The sequence below is a fragment of the Euleptes europaea genome, chromosome 7 (genome assembly GCF_029931775.1).
Source record: "Euleptes europaea isolate rEulEur1 chromosome 7, rEulEur1.hap1, whole genome shotgun sequence".
Lineage (NCBI taxonomy): Eukaryota > Metazoa > Chordata > Lepidosauria > Squamata > Sphaerodactylidae > Euleptes > Euleptes europaea.
The window spans coordinates 78909739-78931687 of record NC_079318.1 but is presented as its reverse complement, the minus strand read 5'-3'; the positions used below and the strand labels follow the sequence as shown (position 1 = coordinate 78931687).

Sequence of the window (21949 nt, the reverse complement as noted above, 5' to 3'; positions counted from 1 at the left end):
ACCCAGCCTCCCTCTCTACAGATCCGAGGACTTCTCCCTGAGAGGTCACATCAGGCCAAACGGAGACTTTCTATTGCCGTGTGAGGCACTGAGGGCTCATGGAGGGTGAGGATGACCTCCTGTGCCCTAAACCAGGTGGGGAATACAGTCCCTGACTGGGGTTTTCCAGGAAATGAAACCTCTGCCTTCTCCCACACCCAGCTAGGACAGAATGCATCAGAATATGGGCACGTGTTTTATTACAAAAAGTGAGATTGCAGGACATGGACCACCCCTCCTCACCACAGTGAAAATCTGCCTCCAAGGAGGGAAGGTGCAGGGATTTTCCGAATCCTAGCTACCTCCACCCTGGCAGAGCAATGAACAGCAGTAATTCATCAGTTGCACAGTTCCGCTGTACCAAAGAGGGGAGGGAATTGCAGGAACAATTTAATTTCCCAGCAGAGAGAGGATTCTGAGACGGCTCAAACAATCAGGCGTCCCTTAACGCCTTAACTGCTTCAAGGCCCCCTTGTCCACAGGATATGTCCCCCCACCCCAGGATGCAGTTCTCCCTGCAAGATGCACCAGACACCTCCTTTGCCTCACCCTCTTGCTGGGAGAAGAGAGACAGTACTAGGTGGGGGAAAGGAAGGAAGGGCCAGAAGCAACTTCTCCTGATCGTCTCTGGCTGGAAGACAGTTTGCCCACCCAGTGCAGCACCTTGGAACAGCGTCAGGGTCACCTGCCCCCCTTCCCATAAGGACCCTCGGGGCTGACAGTCAGCCCTACGTGCTGTTCTCGTCGGGATCTGATTTGCTAGCCCCTCGTTTGCGTCCTGGTGCATTTAGCGCAGCATCAAGGGCACCGCGTATGGTGGTCGCAGCATCAAGGCGGGAGCGGGCCTCCTGGACTGAGTAATTGCGCAGAAGGCAGAGCAGAGATGTGGGAACAACCTGGCAGAGAAAAGAAGAAGAAGGAGAAGAAGGAGGAGTTGGTTTTTATATGCCGACTTTCTCTACCACTTAAGGAAGAATCAAACCAGCTTACAATCACCTTCCCCTCCCCACAACAGACACCCTGTGAGGTAGATGGGGCCGAGAGAGCTCTAAGAGAGCTGTGACTAGCCCAAGGTCACCCAGCTGGCGTCATGTGGAAGATTGGGGAAACAAATCCAGTTCACCAGATTAGCCTCCACCACTCATATGGAGGAGTGGAGAAATCAAACCCGATTCTCCAGATCAGAGTCCTTTAGGGCTGGATTCTCTGTCTGGTTCATTCCAGTGCTCAGACAATTGAGCTACGAGTGACAAGTGAGCCAAAGGGTAGGGCCTTGAAGTTAGATGTAGAGCTGAAGAGGGGAGAGGCCAGCATAGAGCACCAACTGGCGTGGGAGGTGCGGGAGTGGCTGAACTTTACTAGGCTGGACCTGGCAACAGATCCCAGTCCACGTGTGCATACACCTCTCTGAGACAGGGAGGAAGGGAGGTTCTTACCTTGGTCTTCTCTGTCGCCACAGCAATGTGCTTGGAGACTGGAGCACCACGGATCGCTTCAGAGAGAGGCTCGGGATCATAAATCACCTGCAGCAGCACTTCCAAGCACTTGGCCTGCGAGTGTCCCGTGAACCTCTGGCGGGAGGGACGGTTGTCAGATAGTAGCAAAAGGAGCGACTCCCTGCCACTGGAACTGGCTGAGAGAGGACCCCTGTCTCCCCACACCAGTTACAGCCCCACAGAGTCTGTATGGGGTAACAGGCCCTTGGACTGGCAGGGAGACCTGAACATTCTTGGTCCAGGCCCTGTCTCTGCTTAACCCTTGCAGGGTTGTCTCTTAACCTTTCTAGGCCCTGTCTCCGCTTAAGAAGAAAAAGAGTTGGTTTTTATATGCCGACTTTCTCTGCCACTTAAGGAAGACTCAAACCGGCTTACAATCACCTTCCCTTCCCCACCACAGACACTCTGTGAGATAGGTGGGGCTGAGAGAGCTCGAAGAGAGCTGTGACCAACCCAAGGTCACCCAGCTGGCTTCATGCGGACCAGTGGGGAAACAAATCCAGTTCATCAGATTAGCATCCGTCGCTCATGTGGAGGAGTGGGGACTCAAACCTGGTTCTCCAGATCAGACTCCACCGCTCCAAACCATCACTCTTAACCACTACACCACGCTGACTCTTAACGCTTGCAGAGTCCCTTAAAGGGCCAAACTATGTGTCACAAATTTTGGCGCGTCATGTCTGCATTTCCCATCCTAACTTTGAATCGGCCACACATCAGCTGGGAGTTCCCTACTGGGAACTCAGTGTGCCCCCAAGGCCATTTCAGGTCAGGAAACTGGTGCAGGGGGGAGACTAAAGCCCCTGTGTGCTGTGGTCGGGATCTAAATCAGGGCCCCGGATGCTTGGGACAGGAGTTCCCAGCAGGGAACTCTCACTGTGAAGTGTAACTGACAGATTCAAAGTCAAGTTGGGGAATCCACATGCAACCTGTCAAAAATTGTAACATGTAGCTTGGCCCTTAGAAGAAGAGAGTGGGATTCGTATGTGTGAGAGAAATAAAGATGAGCAATGGGACCCACAGGGCCAGCCCCAGAGAGTTAAGAAATGGAGGAAGGTGCTTTTTCCAGCCTGTTAGTGGTGTTGAAGGGTCTCGCCTCATCCTTCCCTGACATAGAATGGAAACGTGGCTGAGACAGGGCTCTTTCAGACATGGTACAAGTCAAGCCCCCACCCAAATTGGTACTTGGGATGGCTCAAGCTAAACTGTGCAGAATCCCAGCTGATACCTGCAGGATGCTGACTGCCCTTCCGAAGAGTTTGGTGTTGCTGACTTTCGGATCCACCATGTAGTTGCGTAAGACCTTGCCTTTCAGGACATGGGCCCCGGTGCTAACCGTGTTCAGGATCCACTTGGTGCTCAGTTCCCTTTGGAACCTCTGTGCAGAGCCAAGGAGCAGAAGAAGAATAAGGCTGGAGGGATGGGGAGACAGCAGATTGGCAGGGAATGGCAGTGCTCCCTCCCACTGCGAGTGTAACAGACCCCTTTCTCGACAGCTCCAGGAGGCCATAAGAAGCTCCCCCTGCAAAGAAGTGTCCCAGAGGCAGCTCCAAGGAATCCGAGCCAAACAACTCCCATGTTCTGGCCCAGAACACCTTCCTCCCACCTGCCAATACCCGCTGATCCTGCTGCGTGGGTTACCTGGATGAAATTCCCTTCGTACTCGAGGAACAAGATAGGCCACATGATGCTGATGACGGAGGGGAAGAGCTTCTTGAGAGAGGCCTGTGGGGCGGAGAAGGGGAGGAGGAGTGGAGAGAAACAGAAGAGCTCCTTAGATCCAAGGCCGAGCTCCAAAATGAGAGGCAAAAGGGGCCAGAGAAGCACACTGAGCACATGCCCTCGCCCAAAAGATTTTGGCAAAGAGGAGCTGCTTCTCTTGGCCCCACGGTGGTGCCTCTTTGCCCTGATCCTTGAACGATGGTGTCATCTTTGTGTGCAGAGAAATCATGACCATACGAAGCTCCTTCATACCACTGGTCTATCTAACCCCAGGGCTATCTAAGCTGGTTAGTAGCCAATTATTTTACCTCATTTGTAAAATTATTTTACCTCTTTCTCCCCAATGGGGACCCAAAGCAGCTTCCATCAGTCTCCTCTCCTCCATTTTATCCTCAAAATAACCCTGTGAAGTAGGTCAGGCTGAGAATGAGCGACGGGCCTGAGGTCACCCAGTGAGCTTCCATGGCAGAGCAAAGATTCAAACTCGGATCTCCCAGATCCCAGTCCAACACTCTAACCACTATATCACGGGAGTCTTTCCTGCCATTTGTTACCTGAGGTTCTATATCAGATGAACGCGGGACCTTTTGTACATAAAACGGAGGCTCAGCCACTGAGCCATAGACACGTGTTGCATGAACATTGGCAGTGGTCCTGAAGAGAATCCGACCATTGGTCCATCCAGCTCAGTATTGTCTATCCTTACTAACAATGGTTCTCTAAGGTCCCAGGCATAGATGCATCATTCCCAACAGCTGCTACCTGAGGCCCAGACAGACTACATTACCTTCTGTAATGAGTTGGGTTTGGATCCCCTGGGCCCTACCCAACCATCCTCTAGGAAACAAGGCCCTGCTAAGCACAAACCACCTGAAAGGAAGCCCTTTGGGGTTCTTACCGGCAGGTACTGCCCAACTGAGGCATGACAGACCGCCTGCATATTTGACGTCCTCTCTTTCACCTGAACCGCCAGCTTCTCCACCTCGACAAGGTCATCTGCAGGTGAGAGACAGGGAGGGTGAGAGTATGGGAGCTCCCTTCTACCAAGTCTTGCATAAATAGAAGTTAGGGTTGCCAACTCCAAGTTGGGAAATCCCCAGAGATTTCAGGGTGGAGACTAGGGAGAGCAGGATTTGGGGAGGGGAGGGATATCAGCAGAGTATAATGCAATATTGTCCCCCTTTCAGAGCAGCCAGTTGCTCCAGAGGAACTAATCTCTGTAATCTGGAAATCTCCAGGCCCCACATAAGAAAAGGCCAGCCAGGTGCACCTTTGAGCTGCCTAAATTTTGAAAGGTTCCAAAAGGAACAATCAGAATGCTTTAAGGATTTCTTCTGAATTCAGCCCAGTATCACTTGGGCCAGCTGTCAGGCTAGGAGAGGTCTTTTCCTAGTCCTAATACCTGAGAACCAAACCTGGGTCCTTTGGCATCCCAAGCCCATGCTCTGCCACTGAGTGACATACAACTTTTAGAAAGTGCCAAGCTCTCAAAGCAATATTTGTTGCCAACCCCTCAGAGCCTGCTGAAATCCTACAGATCCCTCTGTCTTTCCACCCCCAGCCCCTCTTGCCCTATTATCCAGGCCCTATCAGACCTCACCATCCGCTGTGAATAGGAAGAGGACGGTGTCAAGCTCTGTCAGTGTCGGCAGGATAGTTTTCACAAAATCTTCTTCAGAGAAAGCAAATTTTGGCCCCTGCCAAGGAAGAGTCAGAAGAAAGCTGTCAAAACACCCTATGGCATTGTGTAGGACACATTGTGTAGGACACAAGGCACCAAGCAGAGGGTTCTCTATTTGGTCTAGTCATCACATTCCATTGGGAGTAATAACCCAAGAATGTGAACAATATGGGCTAGATCCCACGGATCTGAGACACAGATGGCAGCATTTTCCCCTGCCACAAAGAGCCGTCCCCTGACTCAAGAGACTTGAAAAGAGGCCTCAAGCATTCCAGTGTTGAGTAACTGGCTAGACAAACTTGCAGAATACGTAGTGATGGCCAAGCTGATGAACATTGTCAACAAAAAACCCGAGAGAAGACTTTACAAAGAACTAGAAATTATATTATGTATATATTGCTAAGTAATTCTGTTAAGTGGAAAGTTATAATGTGAGAAGAACTTTCTCTCTCGCAATTAATAATTGAAGATAGTGTTATTATATAGAATAATTACATTTCAATGGGATAACTAAATAAGGTTATGATATATGAAAGTATTTTATTACTTTTACTTTTTATTTTATTATTATTCTGCGTGTTAAATATTATTAAGTAAATTCTTGACATCAGTAAACATGAAAGTGTAATATCCTAGGTAATACACACACACACACACACACACACACACAAATAGTAGGATAATAGGGTATTAATTAATATTATGCTTTGCAAGTATTTAATGGTTTTATATTAGTCTAGGTTAGAAGGTTCATATCCATTCCAGCTATTTACAAACAGTAACTTGTCCAAGACTGATACTGATAAGTAGAATTGTTGTGTGGTATAGTTTTTTTTGTGTGTGCGTGTTTTATATTGTGTTGAATTAAAAAAAAGAGGCCTCAATCATTGGGGAAGTCTCGTTTTGGCAGGGGAAAGTGCAAAACTAGGGGATCGGATCTGCTGACTGTGGACTTTGGGTCATTAACCTGACCCCTGAAAGGAAGCATAGCCAAATGCTTCCCAACAAACCTAAAGTGTAAAGAGAAGATGGAATTGGAGCATTATCCCCTATTGGAGCCCCTTCCCCTGTTGGTTGCCCCATCCCTCATTCTCTGGCCACTCACCTGTGCTATGAGGTCAGCCTCCCTGTTAAACATTTCACTGTGATCCCCAATAAGGAAGCCCCGTACATCGTTGATGTCTGTGCCGCAAATTGACAAACAAGGAAGTGAGCTCCTTACCTCTATAAATGAAGGGATGTCCCCACCCCCTGGCCCTCATTATGGGCATCTTTTCATGGATGGTGGGGCTCACCTGCCCCAAAGGTGGGGATGCACTCTGCTCCATCCATGATGGCAATGATGCCCAGTGTGTGCCACCCTACCATGTACACATAGGCCTTTTTCTGTAGGCTGGGGAAGAAAGAATGAGGTTTTATTTATTTACGTAGATAGTTAGACTGCTTTTCTCTGCAATGGGGACCCAATGCACCCTTCTTCCCTCCTCCATTCTTTCCAACCAACAACATCCCTGTGAGGTCTCCCAGATCCTAATCGGACACTCTAAGCACTCCACCACGTTGCCCACACACGTGGAGACACCCAGACCAGCAGGAGGCTCTGTTTGATATGGAGATGTTCCTGGCCCCATGTGCACTAGAGCAAGAATCCCTTTGCATGCCCCAAGCTCACCTGGTGCCTGCTTGCTTCACCAGGGCTGCAATCTTCTTGCTCTGGCTATAGGTGACTTTGTGGGCCCGTTCATAGGTGCGTAGAATCTCCAGGAGACACCTGGGGAAGGGGGAAGGGACAGGAAGTAGAGCAGTTTTTCACATGAACACATGAAGCTGCCTTATACGGAACCAGACCCTTGGTCCATCAAAGTCAGTATTGTCTACTCAGACCGGCAGCGGCTCTCCAGGGTCTCAGGCAGGGGTCTTCCACATCACCTACTCACCTCCAAAATTTGTGTGAAACCAAGGTTTGGTTATTAACTATTCGATATTGGCTCAAACTATATTTTAGAACTGAGCGTGGTTCCCTTTTATCACTGTTGTTAAAAGAACTTCACAATACCTCCTGGGATTGTATAATTTTGACCAAAATAAGATCTATCAGAGTTTCTTTGGAAGATTTGGCTCCAACTACTGAAGCCCACATTTTTAAAATTATTACGGTAAACAACGTCTCTTAGATATGGAGCTTCAAAAGATGCACCCAATCCAACTTTATGTTTGCTCTTCAGCAATGTTGGGTCTTATGAATAAAATTGACAGTATCCCCCACTACTTTTACAATCTGGATATCCCTATCCTCCGTAGAGCATTCTCTCTTGCTAGGGTCAATGCCTTTCCATCAAGGATGCTGTATGGAAGGTACCACCAATCATACCAAATCCCAATACAGGAACAGATTTGTCCCTGTGGTTCCAACTCCCTGGATACAATTGAACACATACTGTTTGACTGTTCTCTCTACAAAACATCCCGTGGGAAATGGTTAAAATCTTGGTTATATTCAAAACATCACCTGTCTAATAAAGTAAAATGTCAATTTTTATTGAATGATTCAGTACCGGAGATTACTGAGGGTGTTGCCAATTTTCTAGTGGATGTGATGAAAGTGCAAAAACTTGCAAGCTCTGATATTTGATTATATTGTTCTTTGTTTTATTTCACTGATTTTATGTTTTATGATCCCTTTTTGTAACAATTGTAATAATTTTTATGCCATTAAGGGTTTATGATGATGATGATGATGACCTACTCACCTAGTTCCTTTAACTGGAGATGCCAAGGATTGAATCTGGGACCTTCTGCATGCCAAGCAGATGCTCTACCACTGAGCCACAGGCCCTCCCCATTTTCAAGAGAGGCACCTAGGGTTGTCAGCCTCCAGTTGGTGGCTTGAGATCTCCCAGAATTACAACTAATCTCCAGCCTACGGAGATCAGCTCCCCTGGAGAAAACGGAAGCTTTGGAAAGTGGGATCTCTGGCATCACATCCCTGCTGAGCTCCCCTCCCCAAACTCTGCCCTCCCCAAACCCCACCCCCAAATTTCCAGGAATGTCCCAAATGGAGTAGGCAACCCTACACCAGACACTGCTAGGCTAACGTCTTCTACTGCGTGGGGCTCCCCTTCACGACGCCTACTCACTTCTCTGAGATCTCGCTGTCCTTGGAAACAGTCTTATGAGCTGTCAGAAGCAGAGTCTCCAGGAGGACCTTTGTGGCGGTGCCGCCCTTCATCCGCGAGGAGCCGGTGATGCCTTCGGGCTGAGAAAGGGAGAAAGCACCGCTGATGAAGGCATCCCCCTCTCCCCTGGCTCTTTGAACACATGAGGCTGCCTAATATGGAGGCCAACCATCCGTCTCTGAAGGTTAGTATTACCTCCTGTGACTGGCAGTGGCTTTTTCTCCAGTTTATTATTTCTTTCTAAAGATTGATATGCCTTTTTCCCCTCAATGTTTTTGAAGTAAACAAACATACAAACAAGATCCTGGCTAAAGTCTTGAGCGCCGTCTTGTCAGAGGAGGAGGAGGAGGAGAGTTGGTTTTTATATGCTGACTTTCTCTACCGCTCAAGGGAGACTCAAACCGGCTTACAATCGCCTTCCCTTCCCCTCCCCACAACAGACACCCTGGGAGGGAGGTGGGGCTGAGAGAGCTCTAAGAGAGCTGTGACTAGCCCAAGATCACCCAGCTGGCTTCATGTGTAGGAGTGGGGAAATCAACCCAGTTCACCAGATTAGCCTCTGCTGCTCATGTGGAGGAGTGGGGAATCAAACGTGGTTCTCCAGATTCGAGTCCACTGCTCCAAACCACCGCTCTTAACCACTACACCATGCTGGCTCTTGTGGAAGTTATCACATATCAGCAAGTTCAGATTTCATGTAACCAGGCTCAAGAAAGTCCAGGTCCTGACAAAGGTATTTTCCCCATCACTGTATTGCTGCAGCTGCTAGCCAACCATCCCTTTGTGAGTCTTGTGGCACCTTAAAAACCAACAGCTTTACCGCAGCATCAGCTTCTGAGGGCTAGAGCCCACGTTGCCAAATGCAACCTGCTAAGGGAATGGCTCCGCATGGTCGGCTGGTGGTTTCTCAGCTGGTGCCAGTTGGGGGATGGCTCGATTTAAGCATCCAGGGGAGCTTGGGGAAGATGACCCACCCGAGGGAAGTGGCAGAGAAGTGCGTGTGAAGAGAGAATCTCCAGTTAAAGAACAGGTGCAGAAAGAAGCAGACAGACAGTAGGGACTTGGCTGAAACACGTTGGGGCTGCTAGATCTCTCTCTGCCCCTTCCCTCTCTTGGGATTTGCTGTGGGGTAGTGGATCTGTAGCCCTGTCTTTGCAGAGCCCCTTTGCCTTGTATTCTTGCAAATGAAGCAAACATTAGACAACCACCACAATTCTCCAATGCACTGAAATCGAAAGAAAACTAACCCAGAGCTGTTCCTGGAACTTCTTGCTGCTCGGAGAAATGAGCACTCATAACAGTATCTTGTAACATGCTTGAGGGAGCGAGTTGAGAAGCAGTGAGGGATTTCTAGTTGGAACAGCGGGCTTGCCTCAACCAAAACAACTTCCCTCCTAGCTTCTGAGCAGGGCTGGTCCTCTCTTGCTTGGGTAAGGGCTGATTGCCCAAGCCGGAAGTGAGGGTGGACTGGCAGATGCTGGGGGTGGAAGCGTTCCAATGCCTGCCAAGCTTTCGCCCCAAATGCCGATCTCTGCTACCAGACTGAAGATTTGAAACAAATCCAAATATTGCCAGCTGTCGCCTCCCCTGTCCTAAGCTTGCACAGATGGAAGCTCATAGGAAGAAGCTCCTCTGCACACTTGCTCATCACCTACCCCAACGGCGGGGTTGAGGATGAAGGCCTTGTGGGATTCCTGCAGCTTCTCCATCCGCTCGGCCACCTGTCGGAAGGTGGAGTGAAAATCTTCTATCTTCTCATTCCTGTGGGGAGATGTGGGGTGGGAAGGGCTGAGAGATAAGAGGAGACAAAGGCCTTTCGCCCTGGATCTTTTCACAATGCTCTGCTGCAGCCCTTTGGGTCACAGACTGGCTCGTCTAGGCCACAGTCTGACATCTTTTCAAGGAGGATGTCCTCCCTTATGAGACTTGCCTCATTTTTTAAAGGACATTGTTAATTTCTTTTAAAAACTGAGAGAACCAGTATGATGTAGTGTTTAGAATGTCAGTCCAGGATCTGGGAAACCCAGATTCCCAACTCTGCCAATTAAACCTACTGGGTGACTTGGGCCAGGCCGTTAATCATGAACTCTCAGCCAAGGGTTGCCCACTCTGGGTTGGGAAATTTGAGGGTGGAACCTGCAGGGTTTGGGGAGGGAAAGGACCTCAGTGGGGTATAATACCATACAGTCCACTCCCCAAAGCAGCCATTTTCTCCAGGGGAACTGATTTCTATCACCTGGACATCAGTTGTAATTCTGGGAGATCTCCAGTGGAGGATGGTGACCCTAGCATCACCTAACTTACTGGGTTATTGTGAGAATAAAATGGAGGAGAATAGAGAGTTTGGGGCTGCTATGGGTCCCTACTGGGGAGAAAAGCAGTGTATAAATGAAGTAAATATTTGAACATGGCCCTTAATATCCATCAGCTAGTTAGAAGAAATGCACATTAAAATGTTCTCAGACTTTTCAGGTGGAAGGCAAACCAGGCTGGCTGACAGGAGGCTATTAAGCTGGGAGACTTCCCCACATCTGGAGTGAGACTAGGGTTGCCATCCTCCAAGTGGGACCTAGAGATTTCCCAAAATTGCAACTGATCTCCAGACAACAGAGATCAGTTCCCCCGGAGAAAATGGCTGCTTTGGAAGGTGGACTCTATGGCATTAAATCTCAGTGAGGTCCCTCCCCTCCCCAAACCTCGCCCTCTCCATGCTCCACTCCCAGAACTCCAGGAATTTCCCAACCCAGAGTTGGCAACCCTAAGTGAGACTAGGCCCCCCACATGGTGCCCAGGGGACATTTTTCACTAGCAGCAGTTTAGGGGCTCCCCAGTTAGATCCCAGTCAATTAAGAAGAGTTCAGAAGGAGGGCAAGATGGAGCAGCTGCTTGAGGTATAAGGCTAACAACGGAGAGGCTTTAGCTCAGCAAAAGAGCACCAGCTTTGCATGCAGAAGGTCCCAGGTTCAATTCCTGATACCGCCAGTTAAAAGGATCAGGTAGTAGGTGATGTGAAACACCCTGAAGAGCTCCTGACAGAGTCAGGACCTTGATGGATCACTGGTCTGACTCAGTATAAAGCAGCTTCAAGTTCATACAACCTACCAGGCCACCAGCAGCCCTACCCCCCCTACCCCCATTCTCATTCTGGGGAGAGCACCCAAGTAGATCAGAGGCCATGTGAGAAAACAGTTAAGTATGCAGGCTCCATATCTTCCAGGCTAAAGGGGCCTGTTGAGCATACCTTCTAAGCCAAGTCTGGACTTGGGTACCAGGATCAGGAAAGACCTCAACCCTTGTTGGCAGACTGGGCACCTCGACTGCTAAGCCATTGTTTCCAGTACACCCTTCTCTGCCTCCTTACCTGGCCATTGAGACTGGGTTGAATCCCACCAGCACCGGAACAAAGATGTCCAGGTTGTTCATGCAGAAGTCCAGCTGCCCAGCCACATAGGGGGCCTGTCATAAGCCAAACCAAGCCAGTGAGACACCACCATACTGTCCCTCTCCTGCCCCGCTGCAAACAGATGCTTCAATATCATAATGGTCCTAGAGCCACACACGTATCCCCCCATAATATCCAATCCAGGATCATGCCACCCTCCCCTTTTCCATCCATATTTCCTTTTATAAATCTGGATCTCCAATATGGGGAACTCAGAAATTGGCACATGCCCCATAAGGCAACAGCTTACTGGTGCAGCTGTCTACCAGCGGTGAAAGAGGAGTGTGCTGTGGCCAAGTTACCCACGAGACTTCCCTCCCTTTGAATCCCCAAGCTTCCTTGAAGGAAGCCCAGCCTGGGCTAGCAAGCAGTTGGGGGCAAGGAGGCAGAAGTGGGAGCCACTTGGAAGATGAGAAGGAGCTAAGTCCAAGGGGGAAGGGCTTCCTTGGCTCTGGCATCCACTGCCCCTGCAGCATAGTTTTAGAAAGGGTCCTGAGAAGATCTGTGGGTACTGAGCAGGGTCCTGAGTAGTGACCATGGGCTAGTCACAGTTCTCTCCGAACTCTCTCAGCCCCACCTACCTCACAAGGTGTCTGTTGTGGGGAGAAGAAGGGAAGGAGATTGTAAGCAGGTTTGATTCTCCTTAAAGGGTAGAGAAAGGTGGCATATAAAACTCTTCTTCTTCCTCCTCCTTCTCCTCCTCCCTGCATTCCTCCATAGACTAGGGACTCCTTTCCACTCCTCCTGGTACCAATTAGGAGCCTTGAACAGCCCCTCCCTCCTCCCAACCCCTGAATGAGCGTCTCACCGACAAGCCACAGGAGATCCCAAAGAAAATGACTTTCTTCTTCCCTTCGCAGACCTGAGTGAGAAAAGGCAGGGGTGTGTGTGTCACTCCTTGCTGCCAGAGAGCATCTGCTGTGCCAGCCCTCCTCACCTATCCAGGAAGAGTTCTTCATCTCATTCCATCTTTGCTGTATGGTATGATGGGGGAGTGGGAAGGAACTCTCTGCCACATGAATCCCCGTCATTGTGTTGTGTACCTGGTGGTGTGGTGTTATAAACAATCCTACAGATTACTACTGGGAATCCTTATGGCAATGATCATATGTGTGAACACATGTGAAGCTGCCTTATAATGAATCAGACCTTTGGTCCATCAAAGTCAGTATTGCCTACTCAGACTGGCAGCAGCTCTTCAGGGTCTCAGGCAGAGGTCTTCTACAAAATCTACTTCCTGATCCTTTATTTAAACTGGAGATGCCAGGGATTGAAGTTGGGACCTTCTGTATACCACGCAGATGCTCTACTAGCTGAGCCACGGCCCCTCCCAACCTTCCCCCCACCATCAAGTTGCAGCTGACTTATGACGACTCCATAGGGTTTTCAAGGGAAGAGATGTTCAAAGGTGGTTTGCTATTGCCTGGCTTTGCATAGTGAACTTGGTATTCCTTGGTGGTCTCCCATACAAATACTAACCAGGGCTGATCTTGCTTAGCTTCTGAGATCTGATGAGATCGAGCTGCCTGCATTATCCAGGTCAGTGTATGTTGCTCTACTACTGTTTGCACCTTTTGTACATGACAACGTTGGCCCAATTACTTCTGCCTTTCTAAAAACAGGTCTTTGCTTGTTGGGGCCTTGAGTGCTATATAGCTTCACAGTGTGGACATGCTCTGCATGGGAAAGACAGTAGGGCAGTAGGCCCTAGGGTTACCATCGGGGTTCTCTTGGTCAGAATCTGCACATCAGACAGGCTTCTCTGTATGCCACTTCTGGGGATCAGGACTACTTGGGTCGAGATGCTGGTAGACCACTAGGGTTGCCAGGTCCCTCTTTGCCACTGGCGGGAGGTTTTTGGGGCAGAGCCTGAGGAGGGTGGGGTTTGGGGAGGGGAGGGACTTCAATGCCATAGAGTCCCATTGCCAAAGTGGCCATTTTCTCCAGGTGAACTGATCTCTATCAGCTGGAGATCCATTGTAATAGCAGGAGATCTCCAGCTAGTACCTGGAGGTTGGCAACCCTATAGACTATTCTGTGCCTTATACACACACACACCTCATCGCAACAGTCTCACCTTGTTCAGATCCTCTATGCCCAGGAGTGCGCTGTCCTCTGGTCCTTCATGTGATGCTACAAGAGACCTGTAAGAAGAAAGTGACTGTGAGGGCCTTTACAACCCCTCAGATGTGGAATTCCACAGCCAAGAACCCCAGCCAATCCCATCACACACAAAACAGAATCCTTTATCCAGCTGGCAGGGCCAAACCCCCCAAAAGGAGGTCCCACAGACCCTGGATTAGCAACCCCAATCCCCAAAGTGGCCATTTTTCTCAGCCCCAGTTGTGAAACACCCTCACCTGTCTCCCCCAGCAATAATGTACGTATATTGTGGCAGCTGCCCCAGGCCCTTCAGAAGCTTGTTAAAGGACACCTTGGGAGAGAAAGACAGACAGACAATGAGAAGCCTGGCTATACGGCCCACATGTACTCCCCCAACTAAGAGGCTACAATTCAAAGGGTCTTCATGGACAAGGTAACAATTCCCTGGCAGTTCTCTAGCACTCCTGTATGCACATCTTGTCTTTCAAGATATTTATACCCTGCCACTTCCGAATGTTGAAGTTCATAGGTGATACTTTCTGCAAGAAATGACCTGATTGTTGGTTAGGGTTGCCAGCTCCAGGTCGAGAAATACCTGGAGATTTTAGGGGTGGAGCTTGAGGAGGGCAGGGTTTGGGGAGGGGAGGGACTTCATAATGCCATAGAGTCCAATTGTCAACACTGCCATTTTCTCCAGGTGAACTGATGTCTGTTGCCTGGATACCCATTGTAATAGCAGGAGATCTCCAGCCACCACCTGGTGGTTGGCATCCTTATCATCTAAGGGCTACTACCAAGAGTAGTCCCCAATTTACATTGGAGACCCCACTATAGGGTTGCCAACCTCCAGGTGGTGGCTGGAGATCTCCTGCTATTACAACTCATCTCCAGCTGATATAGATCAGTTCACCTGGAGAAAATGGCCACTTTGGCAACTGGACTGTATGGCATTGAAGTCCCTCCCCTAACCCCACCCTCCTCAGGCTCTGCCCCAAAAACCTCCCACTGGTAGCGAATACGGACCTGCAACCCTACCCTAGTACAATCTATTTTAAGGCACTTTAAAAATTATTACCTATAACAGACACAGAAGGGAGGAGGGGAAAGAGGTGAAAACAGGGAACTTACAGCCATGAAAAAGGCCAGCCGGCCAGAAGCGCCACCACCGCTCAGTACAATGAGGGTGTTGTCTGGTTCCTAGGGAAGGAAGAGGATGAAAGATGGATGAGAGCCAGCCCCCCTCCTTGGCCCAATCTTGACACCAGGCTCCTTTGCACACGCTGCAAAAAGAGATGTCAAAGTGGGACTCTCCTACCCCCGCCCATTCCTGCCTCTATTGGGGCTTGCTGGCAAGGAAGCTGCAGCCTTTCCTCTGGGGCACCTCCCGCCCTGGCACAACTCCTGTGCAGTGGCTGCCAAAACACACCCCTCGGTGAAGGCGTGGAAACAAGGGGGCACTGCCTCCTTTGGGTTTTGAGTGCCTTGCAATGTGGACACCTCTGAGCACGTGAAGTAGTGATGTTCCAGTGTGGTGCAGTGGTTAGGGTGTCGGACAAGGATCTGGGAAACCCAGGTTGAAATCTCCCCTCTGCCATGAAGCTCATTGGGTGACCTTGGGCAAGTCATTCACTCTCAGCCTAACCTACCTCACAGCGTTGTCGTAAGGGTAAAATGGAGGAGCACAAAACAACGGAAATGCCCTGAGCTCCTTAGAGGAAGGGGGAAATAAATACCTACTAAATAAATACATGAGGTCATTCTTATCTCCACTGAGTAACCACAACCAGCCCATACAGATTTAGGATTAGAATTTCCATGAAGCCCCCTATTGCTATAGGCCAGGCCCTGGGACAATTTTATCAGCCCCTTCCCCAGTCAGGTAGCCCCACCATATTTTCACCATGGCATACTTCATTCTTGCATTCCACCTTGGATACTGTGTATGGCAATTAAGCGAAGAAGAAGAGTTGGTTTTTATATGCTGACTTTCTCTACCACTTAAGGAACACTCAAACCGGCTTACAATCACCTTCCCTCCCCCTCCCCACAACAGACACTGTGAGGCAGGTGGGGCTGAGAGAGCTTTAACCGAGCTGTGACTAGCCCAGGGTCACCCAGCTGGCTTAATGTGTAGGAGCGGGGAAACAAATCCAGATCACCAGGTCAGCATCTGCCACTCATGTGGAGGAGTGGGGAATCAAACCCGGTTCTCTAGATCAGAGTCCACCACTTCAAACCACTGCTCTTAACCACTACACCACGCTGGCTCTCACTGTGGAACCCTCAGAGCTCACCAACTTTATCACAGAATCTGTCCAACTGTGAGTAGGGTTACCAGCACTCAGAAGGCATCAATCTGGAAGGGGGCCCCTACCCCAAGTACCCACCAGCTATGTGCTGCAAAGCTGAAGGGTGGTGGTGGTATTATGACCAAGCTCAGAGGGACAGGCTACTACTACAGCATAGAGCCAGGCTTTGTGAATCCCTGTTGTCCCCCTTGGCTGCCTCACAATCAGGACACAGGCTGTGTGTGAGATCAGAGGGGGTCCCCCAGGCTCAGTCATCCAAGCTGTTCCAGTCATGAGAGAAGTAAGGAATAAATAAAGAAATTCAAAATGGCCTTTCTCCTATTCTTTCCATTGTATGAAAAAAAATCCCATTGGGCAATCAGCGAAGAGGAGAAAATCTGAACAAGCAGGTAGAGGATAGACCAGTTGGCAAATCACTGTGGGAAGAGCCCAGCTTGTGTGGATGCTTTTGGCCATCAGAGCACCGTCTGCAGAACAGGGTGGTCCCCTTGTGCAAGAGCAAAGAAGACGGTCTTCCCTGGTTTTGCAGTTAAGAACCAGACTGAATTCACTGGACTTTGGGTTCAACAACCCTGGCAGGGAAAGGAGCCTTGTTCAATTATGGTGGCCTCAAGAAACTTGCAGGGCCTAGCCCAGCCCCCTCCCCCCCGCACACACACACTTCAACCAACATGCACGCAGTGCTGTGTGCATCCACCTGCTGTACCTTCAGCACCTCTTGTACTTTCACAATGATGTCCATCATGGTCTTCAGCACCGAGTCACTGTACAGCCTCTGAGGGAGACACAATAAGGGCTTGAGCGCTGTATCTCTCAACATCGAGCTCACCCTGATTTCAGGCCCAGGCCAGAGGGAGCTAACAAAGCAAATGGACACACTGAAGGGCACAGATACCTTTATGAAACCTGTGTGCCCCTATGGAGTTCAAACGGATCTCTGATTGGTTCTGGGCATAGGTGAAGTACCTGGAGGTTGGCAACCTTAGTCACTGGGGGTGTGGGGGGGAGGTAGGGTTGCCAGGTCCCTGTTCGCCACCGGCAGGAGATTTTTTGGGCGGAGCCTGAGGAGGATGGGGTTTGGGGAGGGGAGGGACTTCAACGCCATAGAGTTCAATTGCCAAAGGGGCCATTTTTCTCCAGGTGATCTGATATCTATCGGCTGGAGATCAGTTGAATTAGCAGGCGATCTCCTGCTACTGCCTGGCAGTTGGCAACCCTAGGCAGAGGTTGTTGTGAATTTCCTGCATTGTGCAGGGGGGGTGGATTAGATGACCCTGGTGGTTCCTTCAACTCTATGATTCTACCAACGATCAGATGATGAGCCAGATCCAGTACAGGAAATTCCTGGAGATTTGGGGATGGTGCCTGTGGAGGGTGGAGTTTGGAGAAGGAAGGGAGCTCAACAGGGCTGTGTGATGCCATAGAATTCACCCTCCAAAGTTGCCATTTCCTCCAGAGGAAGTTGGAACTGATCTCTATAGTCTGGCAATGAGACCAGGGGAACTCCAGGCCCCAGCTGGAAGCTGGCAAGCCTAGGCAGGTGCCTCTGCTCACCGGATCCCAAGAAAAGACTGTCTAAACTGGCTCAGGATCCAGGCAATGGGCCAAATCCTAATCCTCCCTCCAGCATGGTCGGCTTGGGAGAGTGAGTTACCTTATAGTTGACCAAGGCCTCATCCTCTTCCTGGAAGATCTCAGCATCACAGTCCTTAAGGAGTTGGACAATCTGTGCGGGGTCAGCTTTGTCGATGTCTCGGGTGATGGGGTTTGACTTTTCTGTGATGGGCAGGGCTGCCTCGTAACCGGCCAACTGGAAGACAAAAGGCATTGAAGTCATGGGAGGGTCAGGGCCTGAGGAAAGTACTAAGCAGAAGGATGGTGCACAAAGGCAGTTAGCTTGCCACCGCAGCAATAACATGCCAAGCTCCGAACAACTCCAAAAATCATACCTACAGCCCGACACTAAGTACTGCTTGAAATGGCTGCCCTTGAAATATTTGTCCACAGCATTTTGCATAGGGTACCACATCCAAATCTCCAGAACAAATCTAGAGATCCACACTTGGAGTGTGTGTGGGGGGCAATAAGGTGGAGTTGGGTTAGGGTTGCCAGGTCCCTCTTTGCCACCGGCGGGAGGTTTTTGGGGCAGAGCCTGAGGAGGGTGGGGTTTGGGGAGGGGAGGGACTTCAGCACCATAGAGTCCAATTGCCAATGTGGCCATTTTTTTCAGGTGAACTGATCTCTATCGGCTGGAGATCAGTTGTAATAGCAGAAGATCTCCAGCTACTACCTGGAGGTTGGCAACCCTAAGTTGGGTGAAGAGCCCTCATAGAATTCAGCCCAGCCTGGACCCAACCACCCAAAGGGGTATGGTTAGGGTTGTGTGGCATAACTGTCTGTCTGAACAAGAGGCAAGTGGAATCGGGTCCCTGAGCCAAGACGGCTACAAAAGCCACTGTGGCATAGTAGTCAGCGCATTCGATTAGGATCTAGAAGATTTGGGTTCAGACCCTGACTCTTATCATTACACTTGCTGAATAACCTTGGACCTGTCACTTTTTCTCAGCCTAAACTACCTCACAGAGCTGATGTGAAGATAAAATGAGGCATAGAGAGCCATGTATACTGCTCTTAATTCCTTGATGGGAGGGGAGAAAATTTACTAGAAAGTGTGAACCTTCTAATTCAAAGAGATATGGCTACTTTGATGAATGGTTATTGTTGACATTAACTACCAAAGAAGGGGATGGTGGTAGGATCTGGATTCCTGTCATCTGTGAAGAATACATTTCTGTGCACTTTTTTACACTAACAACAAATGGAATAAAAGACAAAACCAATGATATGGGGCGGGGGGCATATCATAAAAGTAACCCGATCATAAAACGTCTGGTGTAGCATTTAAACTAGCCAGGGTTAAACCTTTGCAGCCCACAAGCGGAAGCAGAAGCAGAAGAAGAAGGAGAGTTAAACCTTTGCAGCCCAAGCAGCAGCAGCAGAAGAGTTGGTTTTTACATGCCGACTTTCTCTACCACTTAAGGGAGACTCAAACCGGCTTACAATCACCTTCCCTTCTCCTCCTCACAACAGACACCCTGTGAGATAGGTGGGGCTGAGAGAGCTCTAATAGAGCTGTGACTTGCCCAAGGTGACCCAGCTGGCTTCATGTGTAGGAGCAGGGAAACAAATCCAGATCACCAGATTAGCCTCCGCCACTCACGTGGAGGAGCGGGGAATCAAACCCGGTTCTCCAGGGTCCAAAGCCCGATCTGAAGCACCCCAGAGAGCACAAGAAGGTTTTTGTGGCTTCCAGGAAGCTGGTTTGGCTGTTAGCCATGGGGAGGAGGGCACTCTCAGATGATCTTGAAACAGGGCGGGGGTTCATACACAAAGAAATGCTGTCAGAAGACATTAGAGCAGGGGTGTCAAACATAAGGACTTAGGGCAGCATCCGGCCTCTTGAGAGCTGCTATCCAGCCGGCAACCCAGCCCAGGCAAACACCACCCCCTCTCTCAATCTGGGCTGGCGGGGCATGGCCCGGCCCAATCAATTGACATTTGTGTCGTATCCGGCCTTCATAACAATTGAGTTCAACACCCCTGCATTAGAGGATTTTGGTGATTAATCCCAGTCCTTTGAATTGAGTCCAGAAACTACCTGGCTGCTAATGAAGCTACCTCAGGGCAGGGAACACCTGGAAAGAGGACAATTAGATTATGTTGTATGGATGATGGGGGTGGGGGGAATGCTCCAGTTTGGAAGTCAAAGTGGAAGCCAAAATCTCTATGCGGAAGCAGCCAGTTGTCTTTCGTGCTTCGTAGAACCAAACAGACTCTCATTGCCCTATACGCAGTTATGCCCAAACACACATGGGCCATGGATGCCAATGCTTCATCTCCTCAAGTCAGATCACAATTGAATCCGCTCATTCATTTTCTATTTTTGTTTGATTTTGATACTGCCAATCCAGTGTGAAACAAAAATGAAAGGGCACCTTTAAGACTATTCGGGTTTATTCCAGAGAAAGCTTTCAGGACTTTGACCTCGTTTCTTCAGATGCATAAATTGAAATTAACAACCAGAGAGACATTCAAAGAGAAACCAACAGATAGACAGCCATTCCAATTAACTGTATGTAAATAAAACTTTGTTTATGAAGTTTCCATAGTATGAAAGATAACGCAACACTCCTCGCATGCACAGGCAAATAACTGCAAACGGAAAGCAGCTCCAGATGAACTTCTAGGTAATGGCTTGACAGACATATGCAGAGAGGCCTTCTACTGAGAAAGGCCATTCATTGGCAGGGTTGCCAGGTCCCTCTTCGCCACCAGCAGGAGGTTTTGGGAGCAGAGCCTGAGGAGGGCAGGGTTTAAGGGAGGGGAGGGACTTCAATGCCATAGAATCCACTTGCCAAAGTGGACGTTTTTCTCCAGGTGAACTGATCTCTATTGGCTGGAGATCAGTTGTAATAGCAGGAGATCTCCAGCTACAACCTGGAGGTTGGCAACCCTATTCATTGGTCCCTCTATTGTCTGCTCTGGCTGGCTGCCACTCTGCAAGGTCTTGGGCAAAGAAGAAGAAGAGTTGGTTTTTATACCCCGCTTTTCTCTACCTTTAAGGAGTCTCAAAGCTGCTTACAATTGCCTTCCCCTCCCCACAACAGACACCTTGTGAGGTAGGTGGGGCTGAGAGACTTCTGAGAGAACTGTGACTGGCCGAACGTCACCCAGCAGGCTTTGGTTGGAGGAGTGGTAAAACAAACACGGTTCACCAGATTAGAGTCTGCCGCTCTTAACCACCACAACATTTGAACTGGATATGCCCAAAGTTACATTTGGGACTCTTCCACATGCAAAGCATGTGTTCTTCTACGGAGTGAAGGCCCCTCACACAGACCAAAGCAGATGGTGCTTCAGACAGGTACGTGGGACCCATTACTAAAAACCACCATCTTCAACACACTTACTTAGAAGGGCTATCAAAATAAACCAAGGCTAGCTTCCAAGTAAACTTACTCCTACAATTGTGGCATATGCTTCCTTGAGGCCCTTTCTCGAGAAACAGCCCTCTTTCCTGTATGACTGTAAACCACTTCCCATAGATCATCCTCACAGACTGGCAACGAATGGCTTCCATTTACAAGAGCGATACTGGCGGAGCTCCCCCTTCCCTCCGTATCACATTCCTCCCATTCTGTCCTTTGTGGACACAGTCGGCCAGGCAGTCTGAGACACTCTGGCTTGTGGTCTCCAGCGGCAGGCGTGAGCCATTCCCACCTAAGCCTCTCCTTTTGATCTTACCTCCCATTTGCCGGGGTCTGGTGTGTCAATAACATGAGAGTATTTCTTGGTGCCCCTCATACTAATTCGTGGCCAAGTGCAGGCTCTGAGCTCCAGGAGGCTGCCTTTGCCCTAGCCTTATCAGATCTCTGCAGTAATGATTAATCCTTCCCAGTTAAATTTCAAGCTCCTCTGTCTCTCTATGCCCCACTGGTGGGCAGAAGTCCCTTACTTATCTCCAGAGGGGACCCAAACTCTGCCCTTACCAGATCCCAGAGGACACAGCTGCCTGCTTGCGTCATTCCTGGCTCTCCTAGAGGAAACGGACAGCCTGGTCGCAGCCGCGCAGCCGCACTCCACAACAGAGCTGTGTGTAAGATCCATAAGCGAGAGCGTGGAAAAGCTGGAGGCTGAAAGAGGGCGGGAGGCTTCCCATGCAGGTGTTTTGTCCAGGTGTCTCTGGGCCCAGCAGGTGGCAATACGTCTACTTCCCTTTGAAATTCCACCCCCTAATCCCAGGATTCCAGATGCTGGAGAGCTCTAGTAGCCAGGGAGATGAAGCTCAGGAAAAGACTGGCAAAGACATTTGAAATGCTGCCAACTGGCACAATCAGAATCTGAAATGGAAATGGAATTTACAGCTCTCCGATACGCTGCGTCCTACTGTTTTGTTAGTTGGCTTGGTTTATCTCGGTCGA

At 49.6% G+C, this 21949-nt stretch overlaps 1 protein-coding gene across 1 annotated transcript; it reads right to left on the bottom strand.

The window, feature by feature from the left end:
- Positions 1–767: 767 nt before the first annotated feature.
- GCKR (glucokinase regulator) lies at positions 768–21346 on the bottom strand. Its single transcript, XM_056852431.1, has 19 exons — positions 21273–21346; positions 17623–17778; positions 16675–16743; positions 14788–14856; positions 13917–13990; positions 13634–13700; positions 12365–12418; positions 11476–11570; positions 9770–9875; positions 8076–8194; positions 6611–6709; positions 6234–6331; positions 6044–6120; positions 4853–4954; positions 4156–4290; positions 3177–3260; positions 2764–2913; positions 1476–1610; positions 768–935 (listed from the first exon to the last, which is right to left on the bottom strand). Exons 1-19 carry the CDS (start codon positions 21330–21332, stop codon positions 768–770), a joined length of 1917 nt encoding a protein of 638 aa, XP_056708409.1. The 5' UTR covers positions 21333–21346.
- Positions 21347–21949: the final 603 nt, after the last annotated feature.

Excerpts from the sequence above, each read along its gene's own strand:
- GCKR (XM_056852431.1), bottom strand. The coding sequence starts at position 21,332 with ATGAGGGGCACCAAGAAATACTCTCATGTTATTGACACACCAGACCCC. Across the intron at positions 14,857-16,674 it reads AAGTACAAGAGGTGCTGAAG|GAACCAGACAACACCCTCAT; the intron begins GTACAGCAGGTG and ends TTCCTTCCCTAG. Across the intron at positions 936-1,475 it reads TGGCGACAGAGAAGACCAAG|GTTGTTCCCACATCTCTGCT; the intron begins GTAAGAACCTCC and ends TTTCTCTGCCAG.